This window comes from Mizuhopecten yessoensis, unplaced genomic scaffold, assembly GCF_002113885.1.
Source record: "Mizuhopecten yessoensis strain PY_sf001 unplaced genomic scaffold, ASM211388v2 scaffold9847, whole genome shotgun sequence".
Taxonomy (NCBI): Eukaryota; Metazoa; Mollusca; class Bivalvia; order Pectinida; family Pectinidae; genus Mizuhopecten; species Mizuhopecten yessoensis.
This window is the reverse complement of record NW_018408252.1, coordinates 2,629,705-2,656,751: the sequence shown is the minus strand read 5'-3', so window position 1 is coordinate 2,656,751 and position 27,047 is coordinate 2,629,705. Positions and strand designations below refer to the sequence as shown.

Here is a 27,047-nt window from a genome sequence, read left to right as displayed (position 1 = left end):
GGGGGGGGGGGGGGGGGGGGGGGGGGAATTAATTCATCACGAAAATTGATAGAATCATACAATGTAACCGATAATCAATGGTTGTTTTCGCAGTTATTGGAGAAATATTGATATGCAAAAGAAATATACAGGCATTTCATATCAAACCCTATTTTGATAAAATACATGATGTAATACGATTAGTAAGGTACCTTATAGTAATATGCATATGCTGGTACTATGCCACCTGCCTTATCACCACCCCTTGTGTGCATGCATGCGTTTATGCTGCAGTTTCATTCATATTATGTTTTGCGATAGGATTGTGATTCCAACAGTATGGTTCTTCCATAGTGCAAGGACACTATATCACCCAGGCCAGACAATTTCATACTCAACCTTGGTTTTTGGACCCCTGTCGTCGGTTCGGAAGACCGGAGTATTAACCATTTGGCCATATCTACCTACAGTATGATCGAGTACAGTAATACAAAAATAACTTGACAGATTTTTCCTGTTGTTACATGAATTAAGTAACGAAGGTTTCCTAACGGAGTGCCCCGAATCTACGCTGCATTATTGTAATCGTGACCACGATTGGATTTTCTGCCTTGAGATTTCAGTTTCTACCGCATTCAAACATTATTAACTGTGTTTTAAAATGTTAAAGTACCACGTAGACTAGCGACATAATGACGGATCATCCAGGTTTTTTTGTAAAGTTCATGAAGACTTTCTTCTTTTGTTTCGTTTCCCCCTCAATTTCGAATAAAATCGAATTTATTTTGCTTGTTTGCTAGCTTTAAATCTTCTAATGTATTTCTTTGTTTTTTAAAATTCATACTTTAACGGTTATTAAATTAAATGTATTTTAGGTTAGACAACTTAATGTTTAATTACTTAAAGAAATATTTCATTTGTTTGAGTATATATCTCATAGATAAAAAGATATATATTCATTCTGCTCATTATATGATTTTTTATATAAATAATTAATATGATATTATCTTAAATAGATTAAAAAATGTTCGAAAAACCGTTAGAAGATACCTATTTTTTCATATAAATATAGGCTTATTTCGTTTCATGATATTTGTTTCATTTAAAGACATATCGGATTAATTCAAAGATATGCCTATTGTTTCAATTATTTTCAAAATATGGCTTTTGTTCGTATATTATAAGATAGAAGTTAATACGCTCCGGATAAAAATCATCAAAAATAGAAACAAGAATGTATTGTCACACTAACTTATTTCTAGGGCGCCGGATAAATGGTAGGGGGAAACGGAACAAATAATGTACAGATGAGGCAAAGTCCTTTGCTGCAGTACCGTCCGATAGTCTCGTTGGGAAATTAATCAAATGGTTTTCTGATCTACAATATGTTATTCTAATTATAGCAACGAAACCACTTATCGTTCAGATACAAACATCCGCAACTATCATAAATCTCACTTTAAGTTTAAATGTTTAAATTTAAGTTTCTGACTTTTATTAAATCACTGATAATCCGTGTGTCCAGTCACGTGCGTATATACCCTACCCGGATTTTATGTCGCTGGCGGACATTAAATGTCATTGATGGCCCGTACGGTTCAGTGGCTAGGTGTGTACCCTGAAGTACTATAGAGCCCTTGACGAGCGTTGCGTGTCTGTGGCCGTGAGAGCGTAATGCTATCTTTATATAAACTATATCGGAACAATAAGATAGACTAATGCGACTGCGTTAGAAAAATGAAACGTGAACATTTTAATAGAGGTCACACCACGGGATTATTATATTGATAAATTCTAAGGGAGCGCTGATGTATTGTCGCTGCGGTAACTAAGAACTCGCACGATAGTAACGGTTGACATGGCAATTGGGTCAAACAGCTACAAGTTATCACAAAAAAACCGGTTTTAGCAACAACAGCGTTCATCAGTTTTCACATTGAGTGCTCCTGTATTTTCCTCGTCTATCGGACCTGATTTTATGTGGATTTAGGACTGTATGTATTTATTAGCCGTGACAAAGATAAGTACGACGGCTTTCTGGCTCTCTGTATCCTTATTGTAAACTGAGGTGTATGGGAACAATTATAAAACGTTTAACAGATAGTACATCGTAAAGAAATGTCGGTGAAACAACATTTTCCTATCCAATGAAAAAAGTGAAAGTTTTGTTTTGTCATCATCATCTCTATGACATTCCTTAAATTTACATTGTAAATTAAGTTCGATGTTATTTACAAACGTACGTGATGTGATGTACGTAGCCAACTGTTTTATCACAACACATTAAACAGTGGACAGATATTGTGACGATGAAAAAAAAGAGGATGATATTCACTGATTTTTTTTTTAATAACTCCGCTATATTGTACGTGTTGACTTTGATTCACGAGACATCTCGAAGGTCAAGTTAAGTCGCCGGTCTCTGCTTACAAGGAAGTCAGCAACTATCTGAAATGTTGTGACGGACACTTGTTCAGGATTTCATTGTTTTCTAGTCAAGAGATTGATAAGATCGTTGGCGTTAATTTGGCGGACAGCGGTGTCGGTATTATTATACATGTACCCATTGCTGGAGACCAACGATTGCAATCTGAAATGGACTCGAACGTGACCCAGGACAATCTTAATCCATCAGTGTACGATTTAACAGATGGAGGTTCTTTGGTGGAACTCTATATCGAAGGCGTGTTATTGTCAATAATATCCATTTTGGCGATAGGAGGAAATACATGCATATGGATAATAATATGTCGGTCAAAAGAACTCCGGACGGTGACCAACTTCTTTATTCTCGGTCTAACAACGGCGGACTGGCTTGTGTCTGTTTGTAACATGCCTGTCACTGTTATAACACTGTTTGGAGGGGGTACATGGCCTCTGTCGTCGGATGCCTGTGTGCTGTTTGGATTCATAAATATGTTGACTTTAGTCACAAGTGTTCTGTCACTATGTAACATCAGCATTAACAGGTATGTCATGGTGTGCAAGCCGATTTACTTCAGGAAAATTTACACAAGACGAAATACAGCATTAATGATAACGGGTGAGTATGTTTATTTTTTTTTGCATATTTTTTTTTTATCCTTTCATGTTTACTTATGCATAATGACTAGATGATAATTTTGAGAGGTAAACACGAATTTATGATACGCTTAAAAAGAACACAATACTTTATGATATTTGCATTTTAAATTACACAGGAATTCATATTTTTAAACGTACACAAGAATTGATACATTTTAAACGTACACAAGAATTGATACATTTTAAAGGTACACAAGAATTGATACATTTTAAAGGTACACAAGAATTGATACATTTTAAAGGTACACAAGAATTGATACATTTTAAAGGTACACACGAATTGATACATTTTAAAGGTACACACGAATTGATTCGTTTTAAAGGTACACACGAATTGATTCATTTTAAAGGTACACAAGAACTGATGGTGCATTTGAAATGTACATAACAATACGTACATTAACTTTGTATAACATGCAACTTAGAAATTCTGAAATATATGATTCAATTTAATTCAATTAGAATTATTTCAAAAGCAGTACAGCTTACATAAATTTTACAATGTAATACCGTACATGTGTTAAACGTATGTAATGTATGGTATAATGCTAATGCAAAATCACAAAAGGGGGAAAAACGCACAGGTAAGAGTCAAAAGGTAACATATGCCCTTAAGTCATATACCATTTTTTTTAAATAGTATTTTTTTTATGAAATATTTATCTTGTATTACCCAAAAACCATCTTTAGATCCGTCATTACTGATACTGTCTTACAGAAACCTAAGTGTGACTAGAATCACATAGAACTTAATGGATTCTCCCAACCTGAATAGATGTGCCTCTCACCCTTCATATAAATGTCTCAAATGATTGTCTCCCATCCTTAACATAAATTTTCTTCCGCAACCACTATATGTTTCCTTGCTCCTGACCTATTTCATTGGATAAACCTGCTAGGAGTTGATACACATTTTTGGTTACCTACAAGTGGGTAGTTAAAACCACACTGGACATTATTTCATTGGTCAATCTTTTCATTAGGACGTCAAGTAACAATGCTTTGCGACGTCATCTTCCATTGTGACGTCACAGATCAAGGCAATTGTTTCCCCGATTGGAAACAGGATTAATGTATTTTCAAAAGAACCATATGTTTTTAGCTATGATATCGGAACGTTGTTGGAGAAAAAGTTCCCCAAACATGTGATGGTTGATAATCATGATTATCTAACTCGAGTTAAATTTTCTCACCCTTCAACCCTTCATAGATTTATGTCCCGCCCTTTACAGAAAAATATCCACTCCTTCAACAAAAATCTCCAACCCTTCACAGAAATGTCCCCGGACCTTCACAGAAATGTTCCCAGTCCTCCAAAGAAATGTTAACCTACCTTCACCGAAATGTTCCCCGACCTTCACAGAAATGTTTCCCGTCCTCCACAAAATTCTCACACACACCGTTCGATCACAGACATGTCTTCCACCCTTAACAGGTATGTTTCCCATTTTAAACCTGAATGAAATTTTTGTCAACCTTCTGGGTTTGACAATAAGCTACACGTGACTTTGATGTCATCATGAATCTTTCCCTACCTCTGAGGTGAGAAAGAAAAAATCAACCCTCTGGGAAAGATTTTATAAAGCTCAATCTATGACAGTCTCAGGCTGAAGAATTAAAAAAAATACCTCGAGGGTTAAGATTTCAGGAAGTTCAGTACATTCGGGGAATTGTTCCATATTTGAAATCTCCGACATAAAATGTCCAACCTGTCATTTCGAAGAATATAACACGATATCACAGAGATGAAAACAGCAATAATTGAAAACTAACAACGTCTTTATATGTGAATTCATTTTTCAACATAATACAAAACTTAAAACGATTTCAACGGTAGAAAAAAAATCATTGATTCACAAAAAGACCACACTCCAATAATAATTTGTTGAGACAAACGTTGAACATAACTCGATGCAAAAAATAATCCTTTAGACCAGTAAAATGTCAACCTAATACGGAAATCCATATACTATATGTCAACTCATACTGGTTATTAATTTCAAATTAACTTAATCTCTCAATCACAGCATCCTAAATATTTCTACTTGATCTATTCATGAAATACAAGGACACTTCTTCGCCATGCTAAACAACCTAATATTTGTCATAGTCAAACTATCGATTTTACGCTGCATAAGATTCTATAATCTCATTGTCATCAACATTTGACATTAATTTTCCATGAATTATCTGTTCTAGTCGATGCCCATTAGACCATAAGTTAATTGATTACTGCCTAACTACAGCAGAAATCAATTACCATGGGTCGGTAAGTGTCGGTGACGTCACTTCCGGCTACTCGATACAAAAGCGAATCTAATAGGTCACTTTTAGTTTAATCGTTACATGAAGTTGTCTGTTCAATGGACTAAATGACATTCGCTTAATATGGTGCCCTTATTAGCGGATACAGTTTAAAAGTGCGCACCTTAGGGATAATAGTCAGAGAAATGATAATAACAGTGGTATATTGATCGGGCGATTTCGATATCAATTATATATATGACTTTATGGATAATCAGGAAATACAAGATTTTACAATTAAGGTTATTAATACCCGTTTAATGAATTCATTGTAGAGAACGTTTGAACTTGATATGTATTGAACACTTTTCATATTGATATTTTCTCTCTCAAAAGAATATACAAAAATGTAAACGGCTCATATTCATAAGTGAAGGAAATTATATGAAATCTAGAAGTATTTTTTTTTATGTTTCTGAAAACCATGAAAAAATCAATATTGATCTTTACATGATAATTAAACCAGACAGTTATATCCCTGGTAGAGTGGAAAAGCTTTTTGAAAAAAATCTCATGTAGATTGAAACTGATAAAAAGTACAAAGATATTTTACAACGCGACGGTAAACATCAAACATTGTTTCCCACTTGGAAAATATCGAAATATGGCAGATGAATAAAAAAAAAACAGAGACAGAGAAAAATGATATCTTAACACAGAGTTCCTACAGGGATCATATTGGATAAATAGCATCAGCCATCACCCTTAAGTCACGACCTTCCCGATTTTATCCAATCCTCCGGCTAGCTTTTTGTTGCTGATACTATACTAAAATGTACAGACTGATGCGTGGGATTAAAAACACAGACGTTCTCCATATGGATATGAAAAGACTCTCAGGGTGGAGCGACAAATGGCTTTTGAAGTTCAATCATGGAAAGTGATAATCCATTCACATCGGTCGTGTATTGAGAGAATGAACGTATTACCTAATTAATGAAGCACAAGATGAAATATGCCATAATAAGGATTTGGGAGTGTTTAAAGACAATACTCTAATATAAGAAAACCAAACAAGGGCGAAGGTAAAAAAAAGAAGGCAATTTCAATGTCTGCGCTCATTCGACGAACTGCTTAACACTTGAATGAACGTACTTTTCTGCTTTCGTGTAGAACTCATTTAGAATATACCAACACGGTATGCTACCCACATAAAAATAAGCATATTGATATATTTGAAAGGGTCCAAAAGAAGGGCAACAAAACAAATTCTGGGATTTAGATATCTGTCATATCCGGACCGGCTTAAAAAACCACACTTACCGACCTTTGGCTTCAGACGTGCAAGATGGGATGTTAAGGAAGCAATCGAAACGCGTCAGATTGCCCTAAATTGTGGCAGGACATTTTCGAAAGACATTGTACCAGAGGTCATTCCAAAATACTTTATCCACAACATTCAAACATTGAAATAAGGAATAACTTTTTCCCTACAAGCAGTAAAAGTAAGAAACAGTTTTCCAGAGGATGTGATGTCAGCACCACCAATAGATACATTTAAAATCAGACTCGATAGACACTGGATTGTTCAGGAAATGAAATATATAATTACAGACCTAACATACCTTGTTAAACATGTCAATCATTTTTATCATAAATGTTGAAAAGTCGTGTTTCTGGTCTTCCTCGATGCAAACGGCACTAATGAAACGAAAATACCAGAAGGAATCGAATTTACAAGGAGAAGGCAACAGAGGCACGGGAAGTGATGGATATTAGAAAAGCAGAGTGTTGTGAATAGTGGACAGTGTTACTAGTGCCGTCTGTGTCGGAGAAGAGCACTACCACGATCTCACATTAAATATCTTCCATAACCGAACTTTGTTATAGGTGTACATGTATGCATTTTTTTTAAACATGTTGCAGTCCGGTGTAGATGGTTTGGTTTGGTTTGGTTTGGTTTAATTTTGTTTAACATCCTATTAACAACTAAATTCATTTAAGGACGTGCCTCCATGTGTTTAGTGTATGCGTGCTTGCGTGCGTGTATGAAGGAGACGGGGAAGTTGGTGTGCTTGCCTCCTTGTGATAGCGCCGATCTGATGCCGACTTTATAGTGCTATCTCACTGAAATGCCATGCCGAGGAGCACAGCGTTCCGCCCGGTCACATTATACTGACAACGGGTGAACCCGTTGTTGTCATTCCCCTAAATGTTGAACGTTAAGCAGGGAACAACAACTTCCATTTTTAAGGATTTTGGTATGTCCGAGGTAGGGGATCATACAGATTCTGTATCTGAAAATAAACTTAACAAATCTTGAGTATAGAGTAATTGTTGCTATTTATCTGAAAAATGTCTACACAAAGTGAAAATGGAGCTAACATCATATAAAATGGCATTATTAATTAAATATCTAGGTACTAAATGAAATATTGTTAAAAAGAAGGAAAGACATTTAGGTGAGTTGTGAATAGGTCCAAGAAGTTTCTTCTGTAACATTGTGAGTGTATCATATCTTATTAAGACAAGATAGTTTTACAAGAAAAAAATGTATTTAGACACAAAAGCAAGGAATTTCGAATGACAGATATTTAAACATAATGTCAAACAACAGCTAAACAATTATAAAAGAAATCGTCGTCATCGTCTTCGTCGTCCAACCAGCATACCTACTAAGTGCCTTTTAACATTTATCGATTAGTTTTCCTCGATAAACAATCTACGACCGCTCTGTCCCTTAGATGTTAACCGAATTCATTTGTAGGCGTTCGCTTGCTGGAAACACGTTCCATTACTCCTGAGTCTGCCTAACTTCATTTGTATGTATTTTTTATTGATATAAAATAAAGAACGGCTTAATACAGTTGAAAGAAAAAATCTCCTGATCACTGACAAGCCCGAAGGGTGAATTTTGCTGTTTTTTCTATCAAGTCGTTCTTAATCAATACTGTAGATTATCAAAATTAATTAGAGTTCCATTTAAAAGTGAGGAAAGCATTCCACTATTTGTAACAAAAAAAAGAAGAAATGTTCCCTTTCAACTAAATAGATAGCGAGTATTCCAGCTGTCGAATGGACACTTTCTTTATCCATTGTTTGAATGTAAGACATAATGGAAATATATATACATAGTAAGAAAGGTACTACACATAGCTTCGTTAAAACAAAACTATGTATATACAAATGAAAATGTAGTTCCATAACAGTGTTTTGACGGTAGTATCTCAATGGAACTACATTTATGCATTTGTAACAAAATCGTTAGAGAAGAGAGAGAGAGCGACCAAAAGTGAAGCAATTTTTGCAGTAACGCAATTGCGTTCTCTTGATCTACAGCACAAAGAATTTTCTAGTAAATGCAATTTGTTTTGAGGAGTGGAATAGTTCATATAATATACACACTTCAGTAACGGACGACGGACATGTCACATCAAAAGTTCGCTTCCCCTTCCCCTTTGCAGGTCAGATATATATCAATACTTTAATTGCCGAATGAAACGGAATTAAGTAACTTATAAGAAAATGTTTTTGTATTCATTTTACATTTTATGTATTTCAAAGGAATATATATGTTGGTTATAAGTTAATGGATGCAGTCAAATTTAACCTAGTATCATAAAATCTCAAACAATAGATACATGCATGTGTAAGCGATACAGCAGACATCTGTCATTATCAACAATGGAAACAACAATACCCGGAATTTCGTCTGTACTCCTTGTCGGCGTTTGTTTGACAATAAAACCTCCCTTCTTTGCTTCATTTCCGAGGTATTTCCGGAGATTGACTATCAGTTTACAGTAAATGACCTACATTGCACGAATTCTTGTATATCATATATTTCATATCTTGAAATAAATAAAAGTACCAGAAATGAAAGATAGTTAAATAGTTTTGTTCGTGTGATATTTGAAATATCCCGATTAATCATTAATACAGTAAAGATAAATATAAAGTTGTCGAGCGGTTAGGGTACTGAAACTGTTATGTTGGTTATTATCGGACTAGTACTGTATACCTGGGTTTATTAATAAAGATAAATACAGTGTATATCCCCTTTACCGCTAAAAGCCATATTCGCCAAGAGCTAGTTTATATTTCAGCTTTCGTTATCGTACAACAATTATGAAACAATATTATTTTTAACCCATCATGTTTATCACTCGTTCAGGCCGAATGGAAGCACGCAGGGGGTCTTGATATTTTGTATAGTGTTAAGTTTGCCAGTCACGGTAGAATTGCAATGAATACTAGTATGCCGAGGTCTTACATGTATATATACTTAAATCATTAAAACTCCCGCATTGCGGAGGAAGACATGTGTCTCGATGTAAAATTTGCCAATTCTACCCAAAGGTTTTTTCAATATGATTGGGTCTGTTCTGTGTAATAAATATCGAACGGCAACATAGAATTGGAATGGGTTTATTTTAAATCGGCACCTTTATTACCATTTGCATTCGTGTAATCCCAAAACAAAATAGGATTATTGTAAATGTACTTAGAAGACTTAACCAATAATTTTTAGAATAAGCGTTTTAAAAAGATATTTTTAGATCAAATATACTAAAAAAAACTCCAACGTCAACGGCGCCGGATTCTAACCCAGTACCTCCGACCACGACACGGCTGCCCTAACCAGCTTGGCTGCTTAATTAGTGATATGTCACTGTCCTTGTCCCATAATAGTGGCATCCAATGAAAAATAACGTAGGTTACAGTTCGCGTGAAAAAATATAGTTGAAATCTCTAGTGTTTTGATGGCAGGCACAATGTAACATAAATAATGACTCGTCGTCAGAAGTTACGTTATCGCAGCTAGTGTTTTACATGCATTGGGTAACGGGTCTTTCAGCGAATTTTGATCAATCCCTTTTGCAATACACAACAAAAGAAAATAAAGAAATTGGACACGCGGGGGCCTTTTTATAGCATTTTTGCGTTCTGATTTTGTCGTAAACATTTAAACTGTTCAAAAGCAAACTTAAAATATAACACTAAATGCTTCCAGGAACACAAATTAAAATAAAACCTAACAGTTCTAGTAACCTAGCTCCGGCGATCAAAGTGTTTTGTGTCTATAAAAGAAACTTCTGCAAAAGGTACATCCATAATGTCATTTTCAACAAGAATCAGGGCGAAGTAACGTCCATTAAGTGATTAGTGTAAGTGCCTGCATGCACAAACGGATGTTTACTTTGCTTTTTACTACTACACTTGCTTTTCTTCAAAGAAACCTCACTATTGTAGTATGAGGGTGCATGTTTGCATGCGTGATATCAACTGTGTATTACTGCGTTCAGAAAGAGCACCCATTCCGACTGAAAGAGTTTTGTAGTATATTTGAATTAAAGCATAAAATACATTTAATCGTCCATATTTTAAGCACCATTTGTAAATATGTTATTGTTTAGCAAAAGGGTTGAACAGTAACCAGCAATATATCTTTTAAGAAGTTCAAGTGTTTTAGTAGCTAGCGTCCTCGATACTCAAGAGGTAACGCTCACTTTCGCTATCTGCAGTAGTAGTAAAAGTAGTAATGCCATATAAACGACTAAATGGAATTTTAAGATGCTTCTTTCGAAAGCGCATGTACGTGATTTCTATCACTATCTACAAATCGCCATCATCCATATTCGAGAGGTTAAGCTCTCATACTTTGCAGAGAACGTAAGAGAGCGTAGTCCCTTGAATCATCAGGATGACAGATCATATGAATTGTTTCTTCTCATTGAAGTTCCTGGTCACGATCCGGTAGAACAAGTAGTTTGCTTCTATCAAGAGTACGAATAGTCAATCTTTAAATTTGTACATGTTGAGAAGCCGGATAATCAGATTAACTAATTGAATTAGTTTAAACTATTTTAGAAAATGTAAATAAATCGTATATTGCCAAGTCAACCTAGTTCGTTCTAAATACAGTTAAAGAACATAAAAACACTTAGATCTATACTAGTTAGTTGTATTAGTGTCGGCCATTTAATCAGTTAAATCATTTCGAGACAAATAGGACACGCGTGCTAACCGACATCTCCAGCGTTACAAGTTGTTATGGTAATCAATTTCCAAATGAAATGGAAACGCATGGTCGGGGAAATTGATTGATATTGCTTCAGTATCATGAAACAGTTTTTCCCTTATTTGTGGTTTCCGATGTCATGGTAATGTAGTTTACATTGATACCAATTCGTTAATTAGTTCATCGATGACGAATCTGTGTTCAAATCACAAATATAGAGTAGTTGCAGAATACATATGGCCTCCTACTTAAACTGTGCCCCAAATGTGACCACCACAGTGGGATTTTTAGTGAAGTCATGAATTGCTACCATCCCCATTGATTAATAACAAACATATATTGATGTGAAAAACACTTTACATATGTTGTTTTCTTCAATTCTGTTTTGCATATGTAGAGTTTACACGAAAAAACACTTTTTCTTGTTATCTTAATAAGTTTCAACAAAATCATCGGATATTTACTTTATGTGAAAAGTGAAACATATTTATACAGATTTATTTTCTATATATATGGTCACTTATTGGCAGAAACAGATAATATATGCTGTCTGTACAAAATATTAGATCGGCAAACGCTATGGTAATGTATGCTGGAAAAACCCACCTTTCGTTTATCAACATGAATGCATATATTGTAAAGTGTCCTTGTTCCATATTTATTTATTTAATATTTTAATAACTGCCTATGGCCATCTGATAACATGAAAAATACAAACAATTCATGTGTTTAAAATACATTGATATTTACCTATGGTTAAGGCACATCGTACCAGTTAATTTATTTGGCATAAATTCAATTCAAGTACAAATACCTGTCAATGTTAATATGTATATACCGAACATCATCGAGGATAAAAATGATCACACAAATACAAAACAGATTTTAATGGATTTAGTCTTCTATAATCGATTCTAGGCAACTAATAAGTTTGAACTGTTAAAATTTGTTTGCATATTGTATATACTACATCGAGTTTAATTTGAGTTATAGTATCATCAAACAATGCAATGTTAGTGCATCTGTAGGCAGTAAAATGTTTTTAAAATGTTGGTTAAATGGCAGAAATAAATGTCAGACTTCCTCTATTCAAGTGGTTTATTGTCATTATTGCTGATGGTGTTCAGCTTGAATATATATATACGCGATCTAGCATCTGCCAAATTAAGGGCCTGATGACTATACTCCCGCTACAGGGTCCCCGTAGTCTGCTGCATAATGACGTGGCATATAATGTCTAGTCATACAAAGGTAGCAGTGTACAGTAGTGTACGATGGCCATGGATGATATTTTTTATAAAATGAATAACCCCTGTAATATAACATGTATCAACATTTTAAAACAAAATCAGCACTAAAATTGCCATATACATGATGAAGTGAACTATGTGGGCTTCATAATTTAAAAAAAACCCGAATGGTTTGATACCACAGTTTTGGACATTTACAAATCTGTGTCTACACAACAAAAGCTATCTTTTCATGTTGTCTATTTTTGTACTCAGCACATGTGTAAATATTGTGAAAAATCCACCGGAAAGACTTCTGCTTAAACGTGAGTATTTCTGTTACCGAGTAGGCGGTATTTAATTTCAGACGGGTTTTAAGAAAAGTGTTGCTACTTGCGGGGGTCAAATTTTGGGTTAAAAATCATGTTTTTTTTTGCATATTTTGGCGTTAAGTCCCAAATCTGGGGAAAACAGTTTTTGAAAAAAAAATCAGTCTTCTAAACAAAATGAAATCAAAATGTAATTTATAAATATGTATATATATGTAGGTGTGTTGTGCAGGTTGAATTCACTATCCATGTTTATCTGAGACATGCCCTTTATTTTTAGGGTCAAGCCATTTCTACTGTACACTGCTACCTAAATCAAAAGGGGAAAACGATAGTTGGTATAACACATTACATCTCCAGCAGGAGATATTAGCCAGGTGGCATATGACTAGTAGTTAGTGCCTTCCTCAAAAAATATACTGTTTAATGTATATGCTAAATTGTATTAATTGTATATATATGTAATGTAAAGCGCTTTAGAGTGGCTTATGTTCGCTAGATAGGGCGCTATATCAAATGTTGTATATTATTATTAGTATATATACACTCGTTTCATTTAATGACCTTAGCAATTGTAGATGTTCTCATCAAAAATGTTGCCTGTGTTTTAGCTATCAACCTAAACCGTTACTGGTAAACGAACATGATATCTAGTATATTTATTTAGTCATACAAGCTAAAGATCTATGTAGTGAGAAAGAAAGCTTAATCCAACCACTTACGTGAGTGCAGACAGAGGTTGAATTACGTTACCACATAACAAGTGATTAACGCGAAATATGTCACATATTTTATACAGCAATGGAGCAGGTCTTACACTCCACTAATGCTCTTGTAATGATAATGTAGACTGCATGGCGTAACTTATAATTTGTTTCCTAGAGTTGCATCCAATCTGTTTCCCTTTATATGAAATGGTTATTAATAATTAACTAATTAATTTCCTTTTGTTACTCTTAGCAAATATTCAACGACCTGTGTCATAGAAAGAATATTCAGCATTGTCTGGTATATTCTTATCACAATATTTACCATCGTATGACATTGCCACTATATAACCCTACCAAATTCAGTTGGCTTTCAAATAGGCTATGAATGCCATAGACCGATTGTTGACGACATTATTATTATGACGTCATAATTGTTACATTGGATACCACTTACCCTCCCTGGGTGATGGCTGTTCTATTCATTGAACAAGCATTCACGATACATACATTATTTGAACTAAATGCTAAATAATAACAAGAGGTCTATAGGGTCTGTATCGCTCACCTGGATATCTAAGCAATTATGGCAAAATATGCCAGACCCCAAGGCCAATCCTTGTAGCATATCTGCATTAGATTTTTCATGCCCAGCAATTAATTGTATGTATGGTTATGGGGTGGGGATCTCAACTGTTTCCAAGCTGTGACTCAGAAACTGGGTCCCTAGGGTTGTGGCCAGACCCTAGGATCAATTATAATTTCATGACTGCATTTGTCTCTTGTTGCCCAGCATTTGTATATATAGTTTTGGGGTGGGGATCTCAACCGTTTCAAAGTTATGACCCAGAGGTGAAGTCTGCAAGGGTTGGGCAGACCCTGATGTCAATTCTAATATCATGACTTCATTCGTCTCTTTATGCCCAACAATTATATATATAGTTTTGGGGTGTGGATCTTAACCATTTCGAAGTTATGATCCAGGGGTTAAGTCTGCAAGGCTGGGTAGTCCCCTAGGCCATCCTGGAAGCATATGTGCATTCATCTCTTTATACTCAGCAATTTTCTATATGGTTATAGGGTGGGATTCTCAACTGTTACCAAGCTTTGACTCAGAAACTAGGACCCTATGGCTTCGGTCAGACCCCATGGTCTATTCTAATATTATGAATGCATTCGTCTCTTCGTGCCCAGCATTTGTACATATAGTTTTGGGGTGGGGATCTCAACCGTTTTAAAGCTATGGCCCAGGGACTATGTCTCCAAGGGTTGGGCCAGACCCTAGGGCCATCCTGGAAGCAAATTTGCATTCTTCTCTTTATACTCAGCAATTGTATATGAGGTTATATGGTGGGGATCCCAACCATTTCCAAGCAACAAACTTATTTTGGCCCACCCCTTAGCCCGGGGGATCAGCCCCAACATTTGTACAATTTTGAATCCCTGCTTCCCATGAATGCTTCCGCCAAATATGATCGATATCCATGGCATAGTTCTACAGAAGAAGTCGTTTATAGCAATATAGCCAAATTGCCCCCTTTTGGCCCCGCCCTCAGTCCCTTGGGGGGTCAGCCCCACCATTTGTACAATTTTGAATCCCCACCACCTAGGGATGCTTCCAGTCAAATATGGTTGATATCCAACTCTTAGTTCCAGAGGAGAAGTCGCTTAAAGCAATACAGCCAAATAACCCTTTGTGGCCCCGCCCCTCAGCACCCTGGGGGACCAGCCCCAACATTTGTACAATTTTGAATCCCTGCATCCCATGAAAGGTTTTGATTAAATATGATTGATATCCAGTGCATAGTTCTACAGAAGAAGTCGTTTGTAGAAATATAGCCAAATTACCCCTTTTTGGTCCCGCCCCTCAGCCCCCTGGGGGTCAGCCCAACCATTTGTACAATTTTAAATCTCCACAACCTTTGGATGCTTCCAGTCAAATATGGTTGATATTTATCTATTAGTTCCAGAGAAGAAGTCGTTTAAAGCAATATAGCCAAATTGACTCCTTTTTGCCACGCCCCTCAGCCCCCTGGGGAGTCAGCCCCACTATTTATGCAATTTTGAATCCCCACCACCTAGGAATGCTTCCAGTCAAATTTAGTCAAATTCAAATCAGTGGTTAATAATAAGAAGTCGTTTAAAGAAATTATTGACGGACGACGACGGACGCCACGGTATCGCATAAGCTCCGGTGAGCTAATAAGTGTAATTGAATTTATTATGAGATGAACAGATTGAACATTGAATTTACCTTTGTCCAGTTGGCATTCCTATTGCCTATGAATGCCAACTGAAAGCAGTTTAAATAATTAACATCGTTGTGCAAATGCTTCAACAGTTCCTTTTTTAGTCGGCCTTGAACATATATGTAGGTATGGATAATGATATCTCAAAACTTGTTTTCCCAAGAGCGACATCCCAGGTTAAATAAACAGATATTAACCAGAGGTTCCTCAACCAGTGGTGGCTGGCATCATGGTTATCTTAATCGAGATAGTTAATCTTTTAAATGTATAAAAATACAAGGTTAACCGAATGTCTGTTACCATTTGAAAATTACCTAATGAGAGTTAGATAAACATGACAATCATCCATCACGAGTTTGGGGACCATTCGCTCCTAAAACAGTCATACATGAATCTAGAAACCCATGTGTTTCTCCTGGGAATACATTATTCCTGTGTCCGATCGGGTAAACAATTGCTTTGATTTACATATGACGTAAAAATGAAAGCTGATAAGGTATCGTTGATAGTCTTAAATACATGTTTGATGTCTCTTAAAAACTATTTTTGCTCGAGTCATTTAATGAATGTAAAATCCTTTCATCTTGGTGATTGTATCTATCCTAAAAACTCAATTGTTTATATTTTTTGCAAGGCTTCATGTCTCATAAATTAATTGTATTTTTGGTTGCGGTGTTCCTAATCCTTGGAAGATAAAACTGGGATATTTTTTTTATTAAATACTCTTTATAATGGTCCAGTAAAGTGTATACTAAAAACTCTTTATAATGATCCAGTAAAGTGTACACTAAATACTATTTATAGTGGTCCAGTAAAATGTATACTAAATACTCTTTATAATGGTCCAGTAAAGTGTATACTAAATACTCTTTATAATTGTCCAGTAAAGTGTATACTAAATACTCTTTATAATCGTCCAGTAAAGTGTATACTAAATACTCTTTATAATGGTCCAGTAAAGTGTATACTAAATACACTTTATAATGTATCCATCAATACATCTACCATCAGTCAGGTTAACCTGTTGTTAATGGCCTGTACAATTGAAATTTCCAATGCTTTGCCAGTTTTTATACTTTCTAGTAAATATATTTCGGGGTCCTTTGTGAGCAAACTCTCATAAGAATTTGCGTATTTAAATCTTAGAGTTAATTCTATAAACAATTTCACTTAATATTGGATTAGCGACTCCAAATCGTCTCTGATAAATACATTCATAGTTTGTTAAAGAAAGGTTAAAATATCTGATCTGAATCCTTTATAAATTATGTTACTGTTCCTGGATGACTGGTCTTTCTCTGACATCTAAGAATACTTTAAAAGGAGATATTGTGGTTTAAAGATTTTCCATTGAAAGTTGATCCAAGGACACGTTTCCGGTTACGAATTTCCGCCCGAAGTGTTGACATTAAGAACTATAGCTTCCTGTCATACAGATACATCATGAACAACTGACATGATCTGAAGCATGTTGACCTTTGGCTATAATACAAATAATGTATTGGGCTTTATCTGTTGGTTTTGTACATGAAATCTTTTTGATTAAACTTAATGTCAATTGTTAGAAAAAATAGGTGTAGCTGTCGTCAATAATTTATACTAATCCTACAACCCTTATATTTGGCTGTCATAAGCCCAGGCTGCTTTCCAATGTCATACATGGGTGATATTTATCATATGTGATATCAGCCATTGTGACGTCACAGGTTACAATACGAAGACGTCATAATTTCAAAGAGAAGTCAAAATTGTTCATGCTTTCCTAAATAAATAATCTCAAAATATGAATTTACACTTAATTTAATTGAATAAAGAATAAAACGAATATCAAGCTTTTAACTTAGAGAATTTTTAAACTGGATCAAGCATCGCGATTTGAACATGAGATGTTACGGACGTTATTTGGGATCCTTAATTTATGCCCGAGCCCATTTATAATATCACAGATAAATCGCGGCGATGAAAAGGGAGTCATATGCTGCAATTAAATACGAAAACGGCATGTCCCCATAAAGCGAAAATTAAATGCGTCTTGCGCCACATTTGACACCCATCATGCTGTTTTCTGTCACGTTCCATACTAGTATACTTGTCACCGAAGTTCCAAACAAGTTCAAACTAGTCTTCTTTCATGGTAGGTTCTATTATCTCATTCTTCTTAATTTTTCTGAAATCATTTGGATAGACACTCCTGGGCTCGTATTCACGAAACTGTTATAATGCTCAAGCATGGATTTCATGCTCAAGCATGGATTTCATGCCCAAGCAGAATATCTTTTTCCCATTGTAGATCAATAAAAAAAAACGTATTTGTCAATGATTTGGAAAAGACATTAAAAAGACTAAAAGCCAAAAAAAAATGTTTAGTGTTTACATTTGACTTTTTGATCGTTTGACAAGATTTAAGCGGTGAAAGTTGGTTGGAGCATAGAATCAAACCTTGAGCATAAGAACGATTTCATGAATACGAGCCCTGGCTAGGTCGGATTTCTCAATTGACCAATTCAACAAGTGGAATCCATACACTTGAGCAGGGTCTACAAATGTCCGGTAAGGTCTTGTAATTGTATTAAACTTGTCTGTGTCACATCCACTGTGACGTTTTAACTCCATTAGCTAGGATGTCGGCATGATAAGTGTGGTACTTAGGTACGGAAACTTAACGATCGGCAAATTAATCCCGTAACATTGTCAAAGGTTTGAACAGTGTGAGGGCCATTAATTTGTGGACTGAGGTCAATGTCAAGATATGAAAGAGCTAAAGTTGAGAGAGTCTGTGGAAGGTTGTTTATCAAATTATCGATGGATTAGTCATCGAATTTTTGTTTTGCAAGGAAACAAAACGTCATCAATATATCTGAATCTTAAATTAAAGACTTGGCCAGCTGAATTAGAAATATTTTTGACAAGTTTCATTTCGCGTACTGGAAGATGAATTCGATGGTTGTAGTTCTCAAATGTTTTGCTATTCAAAAAGATATTGTCATCAATATATCTGATAAATAAGAGCAACGGGGAAAAAACCGCATCTCTTTTATAAAATCCCTTGTCTGTTAACACCTACATCAATATACGACAAAATAGGTCGGCTGTACTAGTGCATAGTTATTCCAAATTGAATAAGAGTATGTGTATCAAAACATTAATTCATCACCCGGACGATATAATTTAGACCTGTGTATTTTGTCTTGCTCTGGAAGAGAGCTGTTAGACTAATTAGTATATACAGACAATGTGATAAAAGTGTCTGTATTAGTCAGTTTAAGGCAGAAAGCGGATAGTGTAATACCAGTAAAGCGTGGTGCAAGTTTTGGCATAAAGATTCGTTGTATAAAATATATTTACCATAGTATTACATTACCACTAAATAACCCTTCCATATTCAGATGGCATTCCTATAACCAATGAATGTCATGACCCGATAGTTGACGTCATTATTATTCTTATTATGACGTCATGATTGTTACGTTGGATATCACTGGCCATCCCTGGAAAGATGGCTGTGCAATTCATTTAACATGCATATGCGATCAATACATAATTTAAACTTGATGCTAAATATTGATAAGCATAATTCAATTTTCTATGAAATAAACAGATTCCAAAAATGACAAACAGAAGTATTAAATTATTTATGCCATTATTCAGCCGGCATTTATATTGTTTGTAAATGCCAAATGAAAGCAGTTCAATTTTTAAATTAAGATTTCATAGATTTACGAGAACTTTATTTTGATAATAATAGAGATTGATTTTGTTTTCAAAGAACTGATTAATTTTACAAAATCCACATATATGTTTGATTCCTTTGCGTGAATGAACACTACCACAAAATGTTTTATGTAAATTCATTTATTCTAATCTGGGGTACATGTAAGAGGTTAAAAATGGTTTTGTAAAACAAGGTTAAGATAATGTAATTAACTGAGTCATCAAATGTTGAAAATGTACATTTGCATCTAAAATCCTTATATGATACACCAAATGCTTCGAATTGTCTAATTATTGTCTCGAGGTTTTTTTAACCACCGTTGTCCGCCAAACAGCGAACAAAGGTAGATGTATGTTGTTTTTTTTATATAAAAGTATAACCGCAGGTTTGACCATATTAATTAATGGTCCATGACCTTTACGTTCTCCGTATGTCTGGGGTCGTAGGTAAAATATCAAACACGACATTTTAAAAACAATATATTATTTGTTTGAAAAAAAGGACAACTTCTATTTCATATAATGTTAACAAAGAACCTGTCTTAATCTATATTCTACGGATTCAAACAGATCGCTTGTAAATTAGACAAGGTGTGAGAATACACGTTTTAATTTATATTTTTTATTCAAAAAAGGATTATAAGCTTCATGTTGAAGCATGATTAAATATCAGAATAACTAATTTGAATTTGTGCCGTATTTCTAGTGTTTGAGTAATAGATACATTGATATAAGTGTACCTGTTGTTCGAATGGTGAGCTGGAATTCTGAGGATAGGACAATGCAGTACTTTTGTCGATAAATTGAAAAGGTTTAATAACTAAACCTTTAATAGTTGAATGTTCCACGGCATCAATATACAATGTAGATGGCAACAACATAGAAACCTACTGCGTACGTCCATATATACACATTGATACATTAAGCTAAATGGCAATGTAGGAAAAACAAAATATTTTGAAAAACAGTATCGCCGACACTAAAATGTCGTTAATGAGAAAAACAGTGTCTTATCATATGCAAAAACTTCAGTTGCATGAAACAGCATACTATTGTCCTCATTAATGACAATTTTGAGTGGACGATAAAGTTATTTACGTAAATTACACCATACCTGAATACGGATATACATATTCATAAAATTGGAATGCGAATTGAAATCTATCTAACTTAATATCGGTTGGTTAGAAATGGGTGCAACGAAGCAAGAAGAACGATATGTTAATTTTTGCTCTTAACGAGGGGATGTTTTACAAGCCAATCTTGGTAAATGTATCAAGTCATTCATTCAATGTTGCTCTATAATTATTGGAATTGTTTACAATACATCCCCATTGGAGTATTTTCAAGAAGAAAAGTCACAATGCTGACGCGATCCTGTTTTATCTTCCAATAATCAATCGCCCATTAGTACTTAACAGACCTTGGCACGTCATGTAAATTGCTCCAAGCTCCCGAGCAGCGAACTAGCTTCCTTCCTGAAAGTGTGTCTTACAGTGTCGAGACCTAAGATCAGATGACAAAGTGCCAGTTAGCTTTGTTAATTCACATAAACAGAGGTTTGTGAAGTTGTATTAGCGTTGTACACAATCCAATATTAAAATAGATCCAAGTTTTATTGCTGTGTCTTTTTGATTGTAAACACGAAGAAAAGGCATACATCTAAAAATAAATCTATCAGCGTTTTATAAATATGTAATTAGTCTGTATTATAGTCGAAATGGAGATTCCTATTTTAAATCACAAGATTTAAGAATCACTTCAGTAACAATGAATGTTGAGTCAATAATTAAAGAGCTTCATAAATTGACCTACAAAAAATAAGAAATAAGAATAGCATATATCAAATATAAACCTACAGGCGTTGTATGAATATGTAATTAGTCTGTATTATAGTCGAAATTGAGATATGTAAATTTGACTCTCTTTAATGACAATATATTTTGGATCAATAATTAAAGAACTATATACATTGACCTCCAAAAACTTGTTATATATATTTCATTTCGATTTTTGTACAGCAGGCTAAAGGTGTCATGAAAAGTTTTAAGCATATTGCATATGTAACATGATAATTGAAACCACTATTCAATAATTAATAATAAAGGCGTCATAGCTGTAACGTTAGATAGATGCACCACTGATTTTCTATGGAAATTGGTTGTTTTGATTTTTGAACAAACATAAAGGATACATTCCAATTTCTATGATATTAAAACATTCCACAAATGGTAAAGATATGATCAAAACTGGTAAAGATATGATCAAAACTGGTAAAGATATGATCAAAACTGGTAAAGATATGATCAAAACTGGTAAAGATATGAACTGGTAAAGATATGATCAAAACTGGTAAAGATGTAATCGAAACTGTGTAAAATACATGTAAATGACTCAGCTCTGCAGGCAAACAAATCGTAATGCACCAGAGTGTAAATGATATATCAACACGGCTCAATGCTTAAATAGTGTCAATAGAAAGTATGTAGTTTAATAGTACTCGTAACCTAAATCTGGTTTATTGTATCTGTGATTGGCTACGCATTGGTAGGTATGTTTATGATGATATGGTTGACTTGATATAACTATAATAATGTCTCTGTATGTTTCAGCCTGTGTGACACTTTCCGTGACGATATCTCTACCTCCCCTGTTCGGCTGGTCGACGTACGACTTCATACGAGTACAATCGTTTTGTTTCTGTGACTGGACGGTGGAACCTTCGTACGCCTTCTTCATGATCATTTGTTGTTTTGGGGTCCCATTTTGTGTGATGACGATTTGCAATATACTGATATTCCGCACCGTCAGAGCTAGCAAGAGAAAACTGGTACCTCAGGCCCCAAAGTCGTCGAACAATCCCAACAGCTGTCAAACCATACCAGAGAAATCCTCCGAAGAAAACATAGAATCTACGAAACAAACATCCTCGGAGAACTTTTTAAAAGTACCGAATGGTCTCGCTGTGGAAAAAATATCGGCTTATGATGACACTTCGACAATATCCTCAAATGAAAAGGCGCAATTAAGTAAAAGTAAAACAATCGAACCATCAGACATTAGTGCCAGTTCAAGTACTCCAAGTGTAGGCGTTACCGTAGATAAAATGTCCACGTCAGAGCTTATCACTGTTTATCTGCCTGCCGACGAATCAAAATCAAATTATGAAAAAACGTCAAACAGTAATTGTAAATACAATGTAAGTATGACAACAGCAAGTGGAAAAACTATCAAAAAGCACAAAATATTTCGAATCCACAGGAAAAGCAAGCACGGGAAAGCTCGAGCTGACGAGATTCGCCTAGCAACGGCGTTAGCTGTGGTTGTGGTGACATTCTTCTGCTGCTGGTTTCCTTACTGTATAAGCATGGTACTGTCTATGTTCGGCCCGGCCGGGGTCCCTAGGGGTCTACATATGACCACTCTGCTAGTCGGATACCTTAACAGTGCCTGTAACCCTATCATATATGGCGTCATGAACAAGAAGTTCGGGGACGGCTTTAAAAGACTTTTATGTTCGTGTAGAAAGTGACAACATTGTTCGCTGCAGCTAACTCAATTCTATTTTGATAGTTTGTACGTGACCAATATGAAACAAGAAAAGACAACTCAGGTGTTTGATCCTTAACCATAGAACCAGCGTTTTATTTTTGAATGTGCATGATTGCTAAAGTCAGAGGAGATATTCCAAGTATGGGTTTGGTTTAATACGTGGCGGCATATTCCGAGTTTCCTCTGACCCTGACACCAGACTAAGATATTGACATCTTTCTGTCAAAATGTCTAAGTCTGGTGTCAGGGCAAGAAAAAGTTGGGGCTAGTGGCGACAATACCAAGGGCCACGTACTTGTGTCAGGAGTTTGTTGTTTTTGACGTTTAGATAGCCATAAGTTAAAATAAGGCGCATGAAATCACGAATAAGTTGACTTGTCAGTGGAAATACTACAAATGCATTCGTGATTTGTGATTAGTCCGGCAAGGACGTTGTTTACTCAAGAGAAACAAATAATTATGTAATAACTCAAGCATTTTGTGACCAGAAAGAATGATCTAATAACAAAATGCATGATGAAATTCATACTGTGTAATTTAGTCAAGGGAGAAAATCCAAACGTATGTGCAAAATTGGAAATTATTGAAAAGTTTCATTTTTGTATTGTTCTACGGCCTATCCACGGGTATTTATTTAGAATAGGGGGTGGGGGTGGTTAACTATAACTTTACAAACGTCATTGTGTAGTATGTGTAGAGTATATCCCCCTTTAGTTCGGGCGGATTTATGTGGCCCATCAACATGTTAAGTCATTTTTCGACATTTTTGGGTAACTCGGACAATATGTACCCTAATAAGATCATCCCAGCATTATTGAAATCAAAGAAGATTACACATAACGGCGTTAAATCAAGCCAGGTCTGTATTGTGTTTAGGAAAAAAATCATGAAGTCTGTAGTCAGGGGAAATAAGTGTAGCATGCATGGTATATTGGAAGATGAAATAGCGCATGATCATAGTAAATCAGGGGGGATAACCAAAGCAGTATGGTATCAATGAAAGAAACACAAAGTATGGTTAAGGCATGGAATATCATATCCCAGCAGTATATAATCAACGCAGACAACTAAAGCAATCAACTATCAAGGGAGATAACACATGAAGCACACAATCAAAACATATATCTTATGAAACATATTGTCAAGGGAAATAACTCATTAAACATATAATTGTGTTAAGGGCGATAGCTCAAATATCGAATTCAAGTAGAGATTTTTCAAGCAGTTTATGCAATCAAGCAAGATTCCTCAATCAGTTCACAATCAAGAGAATAGCTCATGCAGTATAAATGTAACTATTATTGATAAATCAGGCAGAACATAATCCAACAAATATTTAATCAAGGGAAATAACTCGAACATTTTATTATCAAGGAAGATAATTCAAGCAGTATAATCAAATAAAATAACCGAGATGACTCATGCATGTATAATCACGGAAACTAACCAATGTAGTATAACTATTATCAGTGTAATATTTCAGGGAATTCACAAACAAGTTAGATAGCACAATGTATAATCAGTGGTCTTTGATTGAAAAAGAAATCCCAAGGGAGATAACTCAAAAGACAGGGGAGATAAGCCGATCATGTACATTTATGCATCCATAGGGCATACTTAAGAGGTAGAATCAAGCATTATGCATTCAACAATATGTTCACAATGTGATCAAGGGCGATTACCTAAATGAATGACTGTGATAGGATCAATGTAAATGAAAAAAGAAAACAAAAGGATCACCGGTCCTTTCCGTATAACGCCTTTATCCGTAATTGCCTTCCTGGAATTCCTAATTGTATATTACATGTGTTGCATCGATTCCATGTAATAAGTAGTTCATGTTGTTTTATTACCTAGTTCTTGAATCGACAGTGTCTTTGTATATATATTATTCATATTTTCTCTACAAAATAACCGTATTTATAACCATCTGCAGGAAACCCAAGAATCAGTTCGCTATACGCAAAATGTGTTATAAATGTGTCATGCTCTTTAATCAATAGCACGCCAAAGATTACAAATGTGACTGTAACCACCTTCAAAATCCAAGGATTCTGCTCCCGATAAACTTACCTTTATTACACCTTTGGAATACGGCAAAATTGGAGGCATGCAGAAAAGTATTTGATTTGCTTCAGGCATAAAAAAAAACCTGATCAATCGCTAGGCTTATATCTGCCCTTTGAAGAATACAGAGAATTTACAATAAATTTCAAAGACGGTCGCTTATACCGTTATACCGTTCTGCGATCAAACGATTCATTTCACCTTAATCAAAGCATCATACTAGTCTTTCTGTATCACTTACATAGTTGGGCATACGTACCCTTTAATTTGGACGTGCGTGTTCCAAGGAGAAAAAGATATATCAAGAAAAGTACCATCAGATTCCAAAGAAGGACTTTCATAAGCAATAATCATAATTGAGTGCGTGTACAGAATCTTCAATTTGGTGACATATTGCAAGGAGAGAAGACGTTATCGGGGGCGGAACTGTTGGACTCCTTAGATGAACCGTTATAAGCGTTATCTAATATCAAGTATGGTGGTATAACAAGTCTTACTGTAGTTACCTGTGACTACCATACTTGTAATGCTACAAGTAATCAAAACATTCATATAGGTCCTAATTTGCCATTTATAATTTTCCAATTTTGATATATTTTAAATGTATCAGTTGTACATACCTTGAATACATAGGAATATTCCAATGCTGGCCAGTCCCATCATCGGGTGGATAGTCCTCCTTCGTTAGACGTTTCGGCGCTTATCCACGACTTCCTCCAGAGGTGCGCCGATTGGGTTGATCAGACCCAGCCAGGGACTGGTCGGCTCTCTCTGCTGCTGGTTGGAATTGCAGCCTGCTGCCATGTTGTTGCTGCAGCCTCCTGCATCATCCATCGAGTCTTGTGATGTCCCGTGTTGCAATAGGGGCACTTGTACTCTCGAGGGCGTCCTCGATACTTCAGGGTTTACGCTCACTTTCGCTCTCTGCACTCATGGAATATGTCATAGCATATTTGAAAGCACTCGGCTAGCTACTTGATTGATCTCGGGTTAAAACACCTGACCAATCGCTAGGCTGATGCCTGTCCTTCGAAGATCACAGAGGAGCGACACCCGACTTAAAGTCATTCAATTTTACCGTTGCGCAACCGCGAGATTCTTTTGAAGTACATCAAGGATCATAATAGTCTTCTCGTTTCATCCACAAAGTGGTTCATACTGAGCCTTCAATTTTGTTATGACATATTCCAGAGGTGCAGAGAGCGATAGTGAGCGTAACTCATCGAATATCGAGGGTGTATGGAGGCTGCTTAAGTCCCTACACGATCCATACATTATTTTGTAAGTAAGTGGTGGGAGTGTGTCACAGTTGTTTAAATTGCTGGTATTTATCGCTATACGATCTGGAACCGTACATATCGAGTTTGAGGCCGCAGGGCAAAAACTGTCTTCCGTCGTAATAAGTGTTTTTCTATCTATAATGTTACAAATAAACAAGCACATTGTATCAATGTTTTGATCCAAATGTTGCAGATATATGATCTACATAGTGTAAGTACAGACCCTGGACCGTTTTTCTTTACCAAAAGTGCGTTGCGTTTCCGTTGCGTTTCCGTTGAGTTTGCGTTGCGTTTGCGTTGCGTTGCGTTTGCGTTGCGTTGGGTTTGCATTGCGTTTGCGTTGACCGTTTGATGTGCGTTTTAAATTTAGCGTTGAATGTGCGTTGAATATGCGTTTTTCTGTTTATTTAAGAAAACGTTCGATGGCTATTTACAGGTTATTTTAAGAATATGTGAGTGCTGAAATGTTTTTATATAAAATGCAAATTAAAAAGAAAATAAATATACAAATAAAATAGATAAATACATGAAATAATCGGTTGGAAGTTAAGCAATGACTTATATCAATATTCGAATATTTGGGCTGCGTCGTGT

At 35.4% G+C, this 27,047-nt stretch overlaps 1 protein-coding gene across 1 annotated transcript; it reads left to right on the top strand.

The window, feature by feature from the left end:
* The first annotated feature begins 2,411 nt into the window (after positions 1-2,411).
* On the top strand, positions 2,412-26,746 carry LOC110458933 (beta-3 adrenergic receptor-like). The gene is made up of 2 exons (XM_021510918.1): positions 2,412-3,022; positions 22,167-26,746. The coding sequence occupies exons 1-2, from the start codon at positions 2,575-2,577 to the stop codon at positions 23,084-23,086; spliced, it is 1,368 nt and encodes a 455-aa protein (XP_021366593.1). The 5' UTR covers positions 2,412-2,574; the 3' UTR covers positions 23,087-26,746.
* The last annotated feature ends 301 nt before the right edge of the window (positions 26,747-27,047 follow it).